The following is a 15,739-nucleotide window of genomic DNA, read 5'->3' as shown; positions in this document are numbered from 1 at the left end:
CAGCGTCTTTTTAGGTTTCATCTCGTCATGCTTTGTTTTCTTTTTTTACCTCTTCAGCACCGAAGAGCTGGGCAGTGAATTGTACTGTATTTTAAGGAGTAACTCTGTTATTTGGTAAATCAGACTGGAGTCTGTTGGTTAAAGCTGTTTTTTAATCGGTCTTAAAATGATTAAAAGCGGCCTCCAGTGAATGAGCATGGAGTTTATTGGCTTTCAGTTAGTGAGACTCATCTCCAATGAACAAGCTGGCCTCCAGTGAGTGAGACTGTGGGTCTTCTGACTTATTAGTGAGACTGGCCTCTAACAACCAGGATGGCCTTCAAATGAGTGATGCTGTAAGTCTTGGTTGAGGCTTAACTTTTAATAAGTAAGACTCGCCTTCAATGTTAAAACTGGCATAAAGTGAGTGAGACTGTAAGTCTTGGCTGAGGCTGACTTTTAATTAGTCAGACTTGCTTCAAGTGATTTAAACTGGCCTTCAGTGAGTCAGACTGGAGTCTGTTAGTTGAGGCTGCCAATAAATGAGGACACATTTAGGGAAAGTTATTTCTAAATGTAAATTTGGCTTTTAGTGAGTGAGGCTGGATTATTATGAAGGTCGTCTTGCAATGAGTGAAGGGCAAACATTTTCTCCTGCTTTAAAATGATTTCTGTGGCCACCTTGTTTAATCTACACAAGGCTTTAGCAGACAATCCTGATGTGTGAAGACTACTCTCGTTACCATCAGCTAGATAAGACCTTTCAATGGGTCTTCTTTGCTCCATCCAGATTGGTACATTTGCTTGATGTTCTTGTAATGTAGTATAGTAGTATAGGTTATTTTGCAACATTTTACCTATTAGTAGCTCAGCCCCATTTACGTCACAGGGTCCCTTTAATAATTGAACACTTCTTGGATACGTTTGTGGTCCCACAGACTAAGTCCCCGACCTAGAGGCATCGCATACTTCTCGCTTTGTTCTTAAGCCTGATTGTAGATTTGTATGCCGATGCACGCACAAACACCTGCCCATCCCTCCCAGACCAGCAACATTCCTACAGCACTCTAAAGCTTTGTGCGAGCATAGTGAGATATGACTCTGCTGTCTTGCTGTAACCTCCATGACCCCGAAAAGATTATCCAAGGACCCACGAGAGCGGCCAAGTGGCCTTGAATTAAAGCAGAAAGAAGGGGTCATCGCTAGGAAATATTTCTCCTGTCAAAACAATATAAGTAGAGTTTCAATTGATGCTCAAATACACATTCTGCATCAGCATGGTATGTACAAGTGACACAAGCATACATTTCTGCTGCTTTATGCAGAGTCTTCATCATAGGCTCTCAGGACAAATACAATCGCCCTCTAGAGTGATCTCCGCCAGTTGAATCTGCCGAAGCACAGGTTGGTTCTGCTGTGTGCAGCTTGTTAGACCTGATTTCCAAACATTGGATATTTCACATATCCTGTGATTTTCATGTACACTTCTGATCCAGCTATGTGCTTATTTTTTGTCATTCACTTCTGAATTTACTATTCTATTTATACCAAAACACAATTACTTAGGGAAGGGGCAGTCTCACTTTGGGTCCTAAAGGGTAAACTTTGGGTCCAAGATGGCCAATCCTGATCTAGTAAATATTAATCGGGGCAAGCAGCTTTAGGAGTCATGCTGCCTAAAAATGTTACTGACAGAAAGTGTTTTTAGTGGTTTCCATAGACATCTGTAGATCTTTTATGCGCTGGCGGTTGAATTGCCCTTTTCACTGGCTGATTGAGTGCGTGATTTTGGATGGGGACCAGACGAGTTAACACCATGTGAAATATTAGTCCCATAAGAAAAGCCGTAGCATGCGCTAAATGTCACGCTAATCACCAGTTCGAATTTACTAACGCAAATTGGGCTGCATCTGACAGGTGGTTGGTAAAACTTTCAGAGAGGCTCCAAGAAGACTGGTAGAAAGCTGCAGTGGTGCAAGTATCTTAAAGGGATAGTTCAGCCTGAACCTTGAGTCTAGTAAAGACAGACTAACTGTTCTTTTAACAATAACGGTTTATTAAGGTAGGTATGCAGAGGTTGTCTCAAAGAAACTAGAACAAGGAGGTACCTCACAGGCATTTTAAAAATGTGAAACAATTATGATTATGATACAGTTTGAAGTTTTATTAACACTTTTTGGAAAGTGAAACAAACCTTCACCGTAATTATTCAGGGTGCCCTTGAGGTCCAAACTTGTTCAGTTTTTTTGCATGCATGCACTGAAAAAAGTCTGTATCCACTAGTTTGGAAGGTTACCAAAGATTACCAAGGAACTGCATGGTTTAAAGATCCCTCCAGGCCTTAGGTAAATATTCTGTTGAGCATATTTATGCAGCTATTATAATAATAAAGAAATAAACTGTGGACTTTTGCTTACAACTGCAAATTTCCTTCCTAATTACATTAGTGTAGTGTTGATTATTGTTATGTTTTAGTGTTTTTATTTACGATAGAACTATATATAACACAATAATTGTCTCTGTAGCTCTTATGAGGACACTAGTTTTCCTCTGGTGTTTTTTCTAGCCTTGGATAATAACCATCAGAATGTTCGTTTTCTGTTCCTATCTACTAAATGTAGAAAATATTAGATTGAGAATGTTCAGAGCAGAGGAATGTTAGGGGATAGTGTTTAACAATTGATCACATTGTGGAAAAAAAAGTAAAAGGCGGTTAGAAAGCCAGCCTCAAGCCTGTTCACCTTGGGGGAATAGATGGAAGGTGTAAGAATTCTGTTTGATTGAGTGAGAGGTCTATGTGCGTGTTTCAGTACAGGGGAAAGCCATCTCCACTAAGTACATTGCAGAGCCAGCATGAAATATTAAGTTCCTTAAATCCGCTAACATTTTATTGGCCGGAGGGGCCACGGAGCATAAACATAATGTAATAACTGTATGCGAAAAAGTGTTTGACCTAATAAATCGGAAACTTGCCCATTTTATGCAAAATGCCAAATAAATTATACCCACATTTAAAATTACAACACTTTTCTGTAAACCAGTGACGTTTGAGGTTCAGATGCAATTAATTTAATGTTTGCTCCTGCAGAACAGTTATAGAATGTAGCACGAAAATAGCCCTCCTCTACCTAGCTCTATAGCCAGGGTGTCTATGCAAGGGAACACCCCGCAAACACCGATCTACCCCTTTAATAAAGGACATATTGACACATCCTCTTGCCCCCATAAACTCTATGTCTAATGCTGCAAGGGTGACTTTCATTTGACAATTTTGTTGTCTTTGAAGTACCCTTCCCTTGCCTCATGCTCTTTGGAGAACCCCTTGATGCCGTAATCTCCAAAACACTGCACCCTGACATGTCTAGAAATCCTGTTAGCTCTTCTTAGTCTTGTTCTTTCTCTATGTAATAAGCTCAAGAAACATTCAGTATCCTCCCCCCCAGAAGATCTTGACTCTGTGCCAGGACAATAAAATAGGGTTTTCTTTCCCCCTCCTCCTTTTCATTTCATCCTTTTTCATTTATTTTTCCTCTCCTTGCACATAAACAGGATTAAAAATTCTCTGCATGCAAGCAGTAGGGATTAACTACAAGGAAGTTTAGTGTTTGCATGTTGGTGTTACAGAGAGACGCTAACACACGTGAAATTACACATCAAACAGTTGTTAACAGAGAAACCCTGACAATTTTTGCATCTATTGGAATGTGATGCCAAAGCATGCTTGGCAAGAGAAGGGTCTGCTTATTGCTGTTCAATTATCTGTTGTAGAATCATATATACCCAGTCAACAGCGCTGAGGAATATGAAAGTGCTATATAAAACAATAAATGATAATATGCATTTAGTTGTACCTATTACACCAGTGGATTCTCGAAATGCTATTTGCACATCAGACGAAACAGAAGAAATTATCGGCATCAGATCATCTTAATTAGCGTTAACATTTTTTCATGTGTCTTTAATTAATGCGTATGACATTTAGTATGGATTTGTTTGTCACTTTGTTGCAAAGCTGGCTTTTAAAGTACAAGAGTATCCATTACAAAAAAAACTAATTTACAAGATGGCATAGGCATACGGCTCCTGAATCTAAGACAAGACCAACGACTGATTAAGATTTGAGTCTTTAGAGCAGGAAAAATGACCAACTGGATTGGGCCAAATGGGTCTGATCTTCCATCAGATTCTATGTTTCTATATAAATCAATAATTCATAATAAATAACATTCTAAGCTGAGATCAGTGGAAGTCTTTGGCAGAGCCAGCACCATCTAATATATTACCACCCCAAACTCTTACAGAAATTTACCCTTCCCTGTGATGTATATGTGATTGTTTATTACATGGAACTGTAATGGTTTGGGACAAGTGACAGATCTGCTTTAAGTAGCTTTAAAAGCTTCCATTCCTTTTCAGTTCAGTGTTTGCTCGCGTTTTCTCTAAACCTGACATCCTCAGCTTTCAAAACATGGCCTCTTGTTGCAGAACGCCTCCAGGATTGATAGATATATATGCTTACTTAGAAAAACAGCAACAAATAACACGGGCAAGTAATTCAGAGCAACGATAGCGCTTGTATGTTGCAAGTAGCCCTATATCAGATAACAGGAAGGAGTCAGTCCCTGCCCTGCAAAGCTTGCTATCTAAACGAGATCTTTCTAAGGGCTAATCTCTGTCCCTCTCCATCTGCAGCCAGCAGAGGTGTTAACGTGGCCTTTGAGTTCTGTCCCCAATAGCGAGATCTATATTTGTCTTAGCGAAGAAAGTAGGAAGTAGGTGTGAAACTCTGGGTAGGTTGCACGTGAACCTGATACATTTTTACCGGCACAGACGAGAGGTTAGATGACAGCAAAATAAAAAATAAAAAGAGTGCTACTTTTTATGTGAAGCTGTTACTTTAAGTTGTACTAATCATTAAGGAATGAAAAGGCTGTCAATATGACCTCTCTCACCTTAGGGTGAGCTGAAAAAGTGATGTGAATATTAGTGAATATGTACATAGAAACCACGTGAAGAGGTGAAATGCCCCCTGCTTTATGTGCTCTGAGTGAAGGGATTGCCACCCCAACTCTCTTTTTAATATGCAAAAAATAAAATTAAAGCACTGAGGTAGAAGCTGCAGCTTTTTAGCTGCATCAGCTTCCCCCCTCCCCATTGAAATCAGTAGGAGCACTTTCTGCATATACGTATGGAGTTTGAACAGACCCTTGCCCCCAACGTTCTGCAGAATCCCCCATGGCTTTGCAACGGTACAACATAAATACTTTCATATGTATTAAGTGTATATGTTGGCTGGAGTGAAGAAGTCTTTAAGTAGGAATAGCTTGGAATACATTGAATTTTTAAGTAAAACAGCATATGGATAGGTTTTAATACTCTATTGGCTATCATAAAACTTTTGTTTTGTTGATGTGTACACAGAGCAGAGTAAAATATTTTGTCCCCAACGTCTCTTGTACTATCTCGGTAGCGACAGATTCCAGCTATGTACCTGTAAGATTTGTTATAATATAGATAACCCTTTGAGCAACTGTACCTTCCTCTCTAGCCCCCATGAAATATCTCGCCTCTGATTAATAATTCCTGGTGGGGCCCTGAATGTATAAGCCGTGGGTGATTGGTTTCCTGAAGTGTAGAGAGCGAACATCAAACATTTAAAACGTTTAAGTTGACAATTTAGAGTTTGCTCGGCTGAGATCCGCTCCGAGGCCAGCCTGAGCTCATCAAATATACATACAGTCTGCGTATGAATCTTATACCGTGACAGCTCTGGTGAAGAAAGGGTTTTTATTAGAGTCGTCGTAGATTTTGTGAATGGTTTTCCGATTGCACGGAATGCTGGGGTTTTTATGTATGAGAGCAGAAACAAACCTCCATCCCTAATCCCAAGAGCTTACTTTTTTTGGCAGTGGACAAAGTTGGAACACAACTGTTAATATTGAATTATTACAGTATGGTTGTGTTTCGCAGCACAAGATCATATTTTAGCTACATATTTTGCACAATTGCTACATTTTAAGGGGCTGGGGGTCTGGAATGATGTTAGCACATGCGCAAGGGTTATGATCCTCTAGACTGTAAGCTTGTGAGCCGAGCCCTCTTTACCTAATGTATCGGTTGGTCTTAGTTTGTCAGTTCTTGTTTTGTCAGACCCTTTTGAATGTAGGGACTGTAAGAAGCGCTGCGGAAACTGTTGATGCTATATAAATAAAATAGAACTATAATAATAATAATAATACAATTACTATTATAAATAATGATGATGATAATATTAAAGAGAATAATAATGGATCAGGGTGATTTACTATCTCTAAAGGTAATATGTTTTCCAAACCTTATGAGCAGCCAGTGAACCAATTCTCAACAGAGTCTGGTTTTTAATGAATCATATAAATTTGTCATTAAACCTGAAACCGATACCCAGATTTGAATTGACATCTAACCCTCCCTCCCCAGTCGGGGTGTCTGGCATTTCCCTGGAGTCTGACCTCCTACTGTAGTACATTTCTCCTATTTCATATGTGCTTCTAATACCTTCCCTGTGGAATCTTTGATTGTTTCCATGTCTGACCCCAGGGGCTTAGTTTGGCTTTTTTATGACGAGAAGACAAATAAAACATCACAGTGATATTTACACAGCTTGAACGGTGTTCAAGTAAGCCGACATATGGTATCGAATGAAAGAATATATCCTGTTCCCTCTAGGGTGCGCAAACCAGCAATGAAACAGTTACAAGAGGATTAGGATATTATTTTTGCTGCCATTCACCTAAATAACATTCTGAGCTCCTAGAAGGCAGAGAATCAGGGGAGAAAAAAAGGAGAGGGACCATTCCTCCTGAAGAACAATGCTTGGTTGGTATTGTAGCAAGTTCAGTCGTGCATTGAGCTGGCACTTAATAAGTTAAACGGAGATAAACTGATTTATTCTTTAGAGGACAACATAATTGGACAGCGTTCATCTAGTAAGCTGATGCGGTTCCCACCTCGTTACACGCTGCCCTGGTATTATGTAGAGGCTGAACATGGGGCAGGAACCGGCAGTGTATCATATTATTGCAACCAATATATCCTGGTAAGAGGTTAGAGAAAATATAAAATGAAACATGGTCTAATATCAGTCTGAGCAAAGCCACAGATGAGGTGTAAATTATATGTAGCATGAGACGAGATAGCGTAGGAGAGCAGCCTTGGTGTGAATTTGCCTTTTTTGCTTGATTAATAAGAAATCGGTTTAGCCGCTGGAGTTTCTGTGATGTATTCATCAGAGAATAGAGGCAGGCGGCCTCCACCACACCACTCCAACTCTCACCAAGCTCAGCTTGGAGCCCACCTCCCAAGAGTCCCTCGTTGGGACCCAAAATACCAATTTTCTCCCCAGATGTCCCTCTTTTCTTGGAGCTCAGAATGTTTGCCACGTTCGGATTGCTGGGAGTGGATGATGATGGGAGTTGGAGTTCACAGCATTTGGAGTATCAGCTGTTTTTACCCAACATGGATTCCTGGATCTCATATTGCACTCCTCTGGTTGTGGATGCCACATCTTTCCCCAACTCAATTACCTTAACATTTTGTTAATGTTTTTATATCTACTGCTCGCCGTAACTTCCATAAAGAAGTATATTAAAAACTGTTTGGCACAGAGCTGACTACAACTTGTATCCACCTGGCTCCCATCCACCAGTAAATGCATTTATTATCCCTTTGCCTGTTGGGATTCCATTATACAATACATTCACGTGGACAAGAGTCTGTTACTATACCACAAAACATCCACAGGGTATGACATCTGTCCTGGTTTTTACAGGACAGTCTTGATTTTGGGCACTCTCCCAGGTTGGCGCCCTACTGTGAATTATCAGGTGGTTATTTCTGAACTCTGTCCCTATAGCAGATGGTTCTTACACGCTCCTCCTCTATTTTTCAGATGACGTACCTCCATATTTTATGACTGAGCCAGTGCGCAGCCAGGTACACTTGGAGGGGAACCGTCTAGTCCTGACCTGCATGGCCGAGGGGAGCTGGCCCCTTGAATTCAAATGGTTGCACGATCAGAAGGAGCTCACCAAATTTTCCCTGGAATACAGGTCAGTGTTTTTTTGTATTTTGGAGATGTGAAAAGAATAAAGAATACATTGATGACTTCTACAAGCGACAACCAACGTCTTTCAGAAGCTTTTGTATGTCTTAGAAGGTTACTTAGAGGGTTGAGCTTGTTTTGTCCGTAGAATGGGGCGAATCAAATTGCCCACTTATAAAAATATAAAGAAAGTAGCACTTTCTGCGCAGAGGAAACTCTCATAGAGGAAAAACATTGTCCTCTGTATTAGTTTCTGACACTGTATATGTCATATGACTGCCCATGACATCACAAAGTACATTATGCTTCAGGAAATATCAGCGTGGCATCAGTGGGAACAAACTGCCAGTTTATTGATGCACGTGTTAGTATTTGATCTGAGCAGGAAAATTGGACTTTTGTCTCATTTTCCTTCTTCCCTTTTACTCAAGTGTTAGTTGAGTATACTATCTACGCATGCTTTGTACTAAAAAAAGCGCAAGTTTAACTTGCAAACTTGCACATGCCTGCTTCTCCACAAGCAAGTGTGGAAGTTGAACCCCCATTAATTTCATGGGATGTACACTGTGTGTACTTAGGTATGCTTCCACCTTCAGTAGAAGCAGGCAGGGGAGGAGGAAAATGAGACAAAAGTTTTATTTTTTTTAACTCCTTGTTGGTTTAGTGTAAGAGGATAGACACAAGTACATTGTACTTCTACTTGGTGCTCATATTGTTAATCCCACGGTGTAGAAGCTCATCCCCAGTACTGGCTATCCTCAGCACCATGGTAGAACATTGTGCCGTAATATTATCATTTCTCCTCGCCTTGTCGCTCAGATGTCTAGCTTAAGCCACACAATCCCTTCTCACCTCTCAAGTATGAAAGTATAAATCCATACACGTACAAGGCAAAGAATACAGATTAACTCATAAACCCCCTGCATTGCGAACACCATTGTCCAGCAGTACAAATACTAAATGAGCTTTTGCTATATTTAGATAAATCTTGCTAATGGCGCAAGAATCAGCTTATTGGCCGGAATGCCATTCGATTTCCTTTTGTCTTATCAAAGAGAGTTAGAATACTTAGAATATTGTACCATGTAGGTTGTTAGGGATATTAATGAGATAAGATAGGCAAAACCAATATTCTTATCACATACACAAAATAATTTTAATTATTTTAGGATCGCGCCCACAATATGAAATTAAAGAGATACCCTATATTTTATCTCAAAATGGGATATTCTATCACCACGATAGTTAATCAAGATATTATATCTATATGATCTGTGCAGTGCAAAAGATAAAACAGAAAAAACGACCTTCAGAATAGTGGCTTATGGATCGAACACATACAAAAATGCAACAGGTGAAGCAGCACATTGCATAAACATCTCAGATTTATCAGAATGATATCGCCTTATATGAACAGCATGTGTTAATATCAAACAAGTTAATTTCCAGTCCACTCAGCAACCACAAATAAAAGAAAAGGCAATTATTAGTGTGGTGAAGATCACTATATCTCACTATATTAGTCTGTAGAAATGTAAAAAGACAAGTACTCAGAACATAGATAGATGCAAATAATGATGCCAATCAGAATTATGGATATTACTCATTATAATTAGACATTTCATAGCATATTTAAAACATAGAAACATAGAAAGTGACGGCAGATAAGAGCCAGAAGGCCCATCCAGTCTCCCCAACCTCTGAGTACTCTCCTTTAGTACTTGCCCTTATCCTATATCTAGCTTGGCATTATGCCTATCCCATGCTTGCTTAAATGACTTTACTGTATTAACATCTACCACTTCCACTGGGAGGCTATTCCATGCGTCCACTACCCTTTCCGTAAAGTAATATTTTCTGATGTTACCATTAAATCTTTGCCCCTCTAGTTTATGCTTGTGTCCTCTTGTTGCGGTTTTATTTCTTCTTTTAAATAAACTTTCTTCCTTTACTTTGTTGATTCCCTTTAAGTATTTAAATGTTTCTATCATATCCCCCCTGTCCCGTCTTTTTTCCAGGCTATATGGGTTAAGATCCTTTAACCTGTCCTGGTAAGGTTTATTTTGTAATCCATAAACCATTTTAGTAGCCCTTCTCTGCACTTTCTCCAACATATCTATATCCTTCTGGAGATATGGTCTCCAGTACTGTACACAATACTCCAAGTGAGGTCTCACCAGTGATCTGTACAGCGGCATGAGCACTTCCCTCTTCCTACTGCTAATACCTCTCCCTATACAACCAAGCATTCTGCTAGCATTACCTGCTGCTCTACTGCATTGTCTACCTACCTTTAAATCCTCAGAAATAATTACCCCTAAATCCCTTTCCTCACACGTTGAGGTTAGGACAGTACCAAATAGTCTATACTCTGCCCTTGGGTTTTTATGCCCCAGGTGCATTACTTTGCATTTATCCACGTTAAATGCCAATTGCCACAGCTCCGACCATTTTTCCAGCTTACCTAGATCGTTTGCCATTTGGCTTCTTCCTCCAGGAACATCAACCCTGTTGCAAATTTTTGTGTCGTCGGCAAATAAACATACCTTTCCATCAACACCATCTGCAATATCACTAATGAAAATATTAAAGAGAATGGGTCCAAGTACAGATCCCTGAGGTATCCCACTGGTAACAAGACCTTGTTCTGAATATACGCCATTGACTACAATCCTCTGTTTTCTGTCACTCAGCCACTCCTTAATCCATTCAACAACATTGGGATCTAAACCCAGAGATTGCAGTTTATTTATAAGTCTTCTATGTGGGACAGTGTCAAAGGCCTTACTGAAATCCAGATACGCAATGTCTACTGCACCACCTTGATCAATTACTTTAGTCACCCAATCAAAAAAATCAATAAGATTTGTTTGGCAAGATCTTCCTGAGGAAAACCCATGTTGTTTTTGATCTTGAAAGCCATGTGACTTCAGATGTTCAACAATCCTTTCCTTTAACATTGTTTCCATTAATTTTCCCACTACAGATGTAAGACTAACTGGCCTGTAGTTGCCCGACTCCTCCCTACTGCCTTTTTTGTGTATAGGCACAACATTCGCTACTTTCCAATCCCCAGGGACAACTCCCATTACCAATGATTCGTTAAATATATCAGTTAACGGTTTTGCTAGTACACCCCCAAGCTCTTTTAATAACTTGGGGTGTATCCCATCAGGCCCCATCGACTTATTTGTCTTTACCTTAGACAACTGAAGTAAAACCTCCGCCTCGATAAACTCACATATTTCAAATGATTCAGTCTTTTTTCCCAACTGAGGTCCCATTCCATCATTCTCATCTGTAAAAACTGAACAGAAATATTCATTGAGGCAGTCAGCTAAACCTTTATCCTCTTCTACATATATGCCTTTTGTTTTTAGTCTAACTAATCCTTGTTTAACTTTCCTTTTCTCATTTATATATCTAAAAAATGTTTTATCTCCATTTTTTACTGATAGGGCAATTCGCTCTTCTGCCTGTGATTTGGCAGTTTTTATAACTTTCTTTGCCTCTTTCTGCCTAATTTTATAGATCTGTCTATCTTCCTCACTTTGGGTATTTTTGTATCTACTAAAGGCTAACTTCTTGTCTTTCACGATTTTGGCCACTTCTGCAGAGTACCACAGCGGTTTCCTTAATTTTTTACTCTTACTGACCAACCTAATACAATTTTCTGTTATCTTCGATAAAACAGCTTTTACAAAATCCCATTTCTCCTGAACACCATTTAAATTGTGCCAGTCTGATAATGACTCCTCTATACATTTTCTCATTTTAGAAAAGTCAGCTTTTCTAAAATCTAAAACTTTTGTTTTTGTGTGGTGTGACTCAGTCACTGTTCGTATATTAAACCACACAGACTGATGATCACTAGATCCCAAACTTTCACCTACAGAAATATCTGTTAACAAATCTGCATTTGTGAACACTAAATCCAATGTGGCCTCCTTACGAGTTGGTTCCTCAACCACCTGTTTTAAAGATAATCCCAATAAGGAGTTTAGAATATCCACACTCCTGGTACAACCAGCTACTTTCGTTTTCCAGTTCACATCAGGGAGATTAAAGTCACCCATGATTATAACATCCCCCTTCACTGTCATTTTAGTTATTTCCTCCACTAGTAGATTATCGAGTTCTTCTACTTGTCCTGGGGGTCTATAAATCACACCTATGCGAGTTACTTTACTTTTGCCAAATTGTACTGCAACCCAAACCGACTCTAAGTTCTCTTCACCAACTTGTATTAAGTTAGATTTTATGTTATTTTTCACATATAGGGCCACCCCTCCCCCTTTCCTGCCCTTTCTATCTTTTCTATATAAAGAGTACCCCGGTATTGATATGTCCCAGTCATTTTTCTCATTATACCATGTCTCAGTAACAGCCACTATATCAACATTCTCAGTTGCCACAACTGTTACAAGTTCATGGATCTTATTCCCTAAACTGCGAGCATTTGTAGACATGACCTTTAGCTTGTCATTTAACACCGATGCTGCAATCACTTTCTGTCCTTGCTTTGGGGGCAAAACATATGCTTCTCCCTATTATCTTTATAGACCAAGCCCCCAGATCCACCCACCTGGTTACTAAGTAAATCGCCTTTCCTTTCTATACTGTCTAACCCGGTATTTATTCCCTCCCCCCCCATTCCTAGTTTAAAATCTCCTCCAACCGTCTAACCATTCTCTCCCCAAGCACATTGGACCCTCTTGCATTTAGGTGCAATCCATCACGACTATAGAGATTGTACCCCAAAGCAAAATCAGCCCAGTGCTCTAAGAACCCAAAGCCCTCCTTCTTACACCAAGACTTCAGCCATGCATTTAGCTGCCTAATCTCCCGCTGCCTTTCTGGTGTAGCGCATGGCACAGGTAGTATCTCTGAGAATACTACCTTGGAGGTCCTTTTCTTAATCTTACTACCCAAGTCCCTAAAATTATCTTTTAGGACACTCCATCTTCCTCTTACTATGTCATTGGTGCCAATGTGCACCAAGACAGCTGGATCCTCACCAGCCCCTCCCAATAATCTATCCACTCTGTCCGCAACATGCCGAACCCGGGCACCCGGGAGACAGCAAACCATTCGGTTGCTGCGATCAGAGCTACAGATTACCCTGTCTGTTTTCCTGATTATTGAATCCCCTACCACCACAACCTGCCTGGGCTTTCCTTCCTTTCGGATCCCCTGCACATTGGATGAGCTGCTCTCCCGGCTGTTAGGGAGAACAGCTTTTTCCTCAAAGCCTACCTCTGAGTCTGCCTCCCCAACATGCTCACTTAAAAGGGCAAATTTGTTGGGAGGGAGAGACTCTGGGCTGGCTTGCCTCTTCCTCTTCCCTTCCCCACTGCAACCACGTCTTACTGTCACCCAGCTATGTGCCTGACTCCCTTCTGACTGATCTCCTCCCTCATTGCTAGGGGCCCCATCTAAACTTTGCTCAGTGAGCAACAGACTCCTCTCAAGGTTGTCAATCTCTCTCAGTGTTTCAATGTGCCTCTTCAGAGCACCAACCTCAGCTTCCAGAGAGACCAATTGATCACACTTACCACAGGGATATGGACCCAGGAACTGCTGTTCCAAGCATGCATACATATGGCATGATGTGAAATCTCCAAGCTTGCTCATTCTTTATAAAAGGACGCGAGTATAGAATTTAAACAATTGCTTTATGTCACTTACCCTCCTTGCTCTTGCACTCTTGTGTTGCACTAACTGCTGTGGTGCACAAACTGGTCACTTACAGAAAGCAAGTCACTTAGAAAATGCAAGCCCCTTACAGTGAGCAAGCTCTGTGAGTTTAACCACTTCCTTATATACAGAGCAACACAGTTAATTGACTATAAACCCCACCCTTAACTAATTACACTATAGAAAATGGGAGAGAAAAAAAACCAAACAGTTAATGCAAAACACAGTTTTTTTTTGTTTTTTTACCACAAACCCTTCAACCCTCTTGTTGCTGGTTGAGATACAAACCCACTGTTGGTATACTTATAATACCACTTCTCTGCCTCTGCTGTGGTGCACAAACTGGTCACTTACAGAAAGCAAGTCACTTAGAAAATGCAAGCCCCTTACAGTGATTACAGTGATTATTTACATTCTTCACCGCTGATACGCTCCGGTCTAAGGAATAATTTTAAGAAAACATCTGGTGTTTACCTTTGACCAGGTACCGTGTCTCTAGAAGAGAATACCTTCTTGGTAAAATTGGTTTCAATGGCCTTGCATTGTAGCTACATGATGGGATTTACATTCGCAGAGATAAGTAGCTTCTACTACTAAAAATTTCTCATACTATTGAAACTAATCATTTATTTAATTAGGAAGATTTAACGAAGCAGCTATTTGTATCAAAGCTTCTTTGTTCTCAATATAGAGAGAAAGAAAAAACTCCTTAGAAGATTTAAAGCAAACGAGATGGCTCTAACTCTGTTTTGTGTTTGTGTGAGCGTAATATGCTAAAATATACTTCACTTACTTCCAGCCTCTTCTGATTCCGGACAGGTGTTCCATTCCCAGGGTCATCCTGGAATCTTGGTGTCATATAGTCGCAACCCAAAAAACATCTCATCACACTCACGACTGGCCCACAGACCTGTTTTGCAGCAGGGAGCCTGATTTGTCCCCAGTAAAGTCAGACACCTGCCCCCATCCTTCCAATTCCCCTGAAAACTCAAGTTCCCTTTGAAATCAGCGCAGACTTCCCACGCATGGAAGGAGACCTTGCAAATTTACTAAATTTGGTGTACCATTACATAAGTAGAAGTATTATTAAACACTCATCCACACACACCAGACAAGCCAGAAGGCTTGCTTTTTCCTCAGAAATCTCATGGTGCTTTCACAACCACAAGGGATTCTGGGTAGGCACATGCAAATAAGGTTAACAATTATCACCTTTGCCTCTATATCCACTTTATACATGGATTCCTTGAAAGTAATTGCCCGCTGTAAAAGACCTAAATTTGGTGAAAAGATATATAAGGTAACACAGTATGAGGATGTATTAAGGAATAAACAGGTAACACAGTATGATGATGTATTAAGGAATAAACAGGTAACACAGTATGAGGATGTATTAAGGAATAAACAGGTAACACAGTATGAGGATGTATTAAGGAATAAACAGGTAACACGGTATGAGGATGTATTAGGGCAGGGGCGTCCAAGTTTTTTCTGCAGTGGGCCACTTCATCAGAATTGTATACGTGCGCGGGCCGCACTCATTTTTCACTGTGAGAAAATATGGCCTTTAATAAAATATGCAGATTAAAATAAATTAAATGACACAAAACCTTTACTTTTCCTCTCACTGATTTCTGGGCCTAGAAAGTTTTGTGACTACAAATGCAGGATTCTGTATAAGTAAAAAATAAAATAGTTCTATTTATATTAGGGATGCACTAAAATGAAAATTCTGGACCAAAACCGAAAATTCAGGGTTCACTTAGCCGAAACTGAAAATGAGCCCCCACACACTTTTTATAAAAGTAAGTTACAAACCAAAATTGTACAAAAAAATGATATATTATGATTGTTAACAGCAATCTCAGGCATACCCAGATTCCAGCATGTACTGGTTGGCTGGGCATTGTACCGGTATTTTTGGTCCAATTTTAGTGTGTAACCATGCTTTTATTAAAAGTAACACATCACAATTGGACAACA

General features: G+C 40.0%; 2 protein-coding genes across 20 annotated transcripts in view; one reads left to right on the top strand and one right to left on the bottom strand.

Annotated features, from left to right (window-relative positions):
* RPL38 (ribosomal protein L38) overlaps nucleotides 1-15,739 on the bottom strand; it is a 265,046-nt gene that overhangs the window by 167,186 nt on the left and 82,121 nt on the right. Inside the window, exon 1 of one of the 19 annotated variants that reach the window (XM_053454048.1) lies at nucleotides 13,748-13,751. The exons of 16 other annotated variants lie outside the window; for them this stretch is intronic. The gene's annotated coding sequence lies outside the window, so the exon portion shown is untranslated. Of the gene's footprint in view, nucleotides 1-11,279; nucleotides 11,284-12,275; nucleotides 12,280-13,747; nucleotides 13,752-15,739 lie in introns of those variants that run through there. 2 more of the 19 variants (XM_053454037.1, XM_053454051.1) reach the window with 2 other exon arrangements.
* SDK2 (sidekick cell adhesion molecule 2) overlaps nucleotides 7,912-15,739 on the top strand; it is a 97,405-nt gene continuing 89,577 nt past the window's right edge. The window contains exon 1 of the mRNA XM_053454071.1: nucleotides 7,912-8,066. Within this exon, the coding sequence (XP_053310046.1) occupies nucleotides 7,927-8,066 (140 nt within the window). The 5' untranslated portion in view covers nucleotides 7,912-7,926. The remainder of the gene's footprint in view (nucleotides 8,067-15,739) is intronic.

Source organism: Spea bombifrons, chromosome 13, assembly GCF_027358695.1.
Source record: "Spea bombifrons isolate aSpeBom1 chromosome 13, aSpeBom1.2.pri, whole genome shotgun sequence".
Classification (NCBI taxonomy): Eukaryota; Metazoa; Chordata; class Amphibia; order Anura; family Pelobatidae; genus Spea; species Spea bombifrons.
This window is presented reverse-complemented; position numbering and strand designations above follow the sequence as displayed.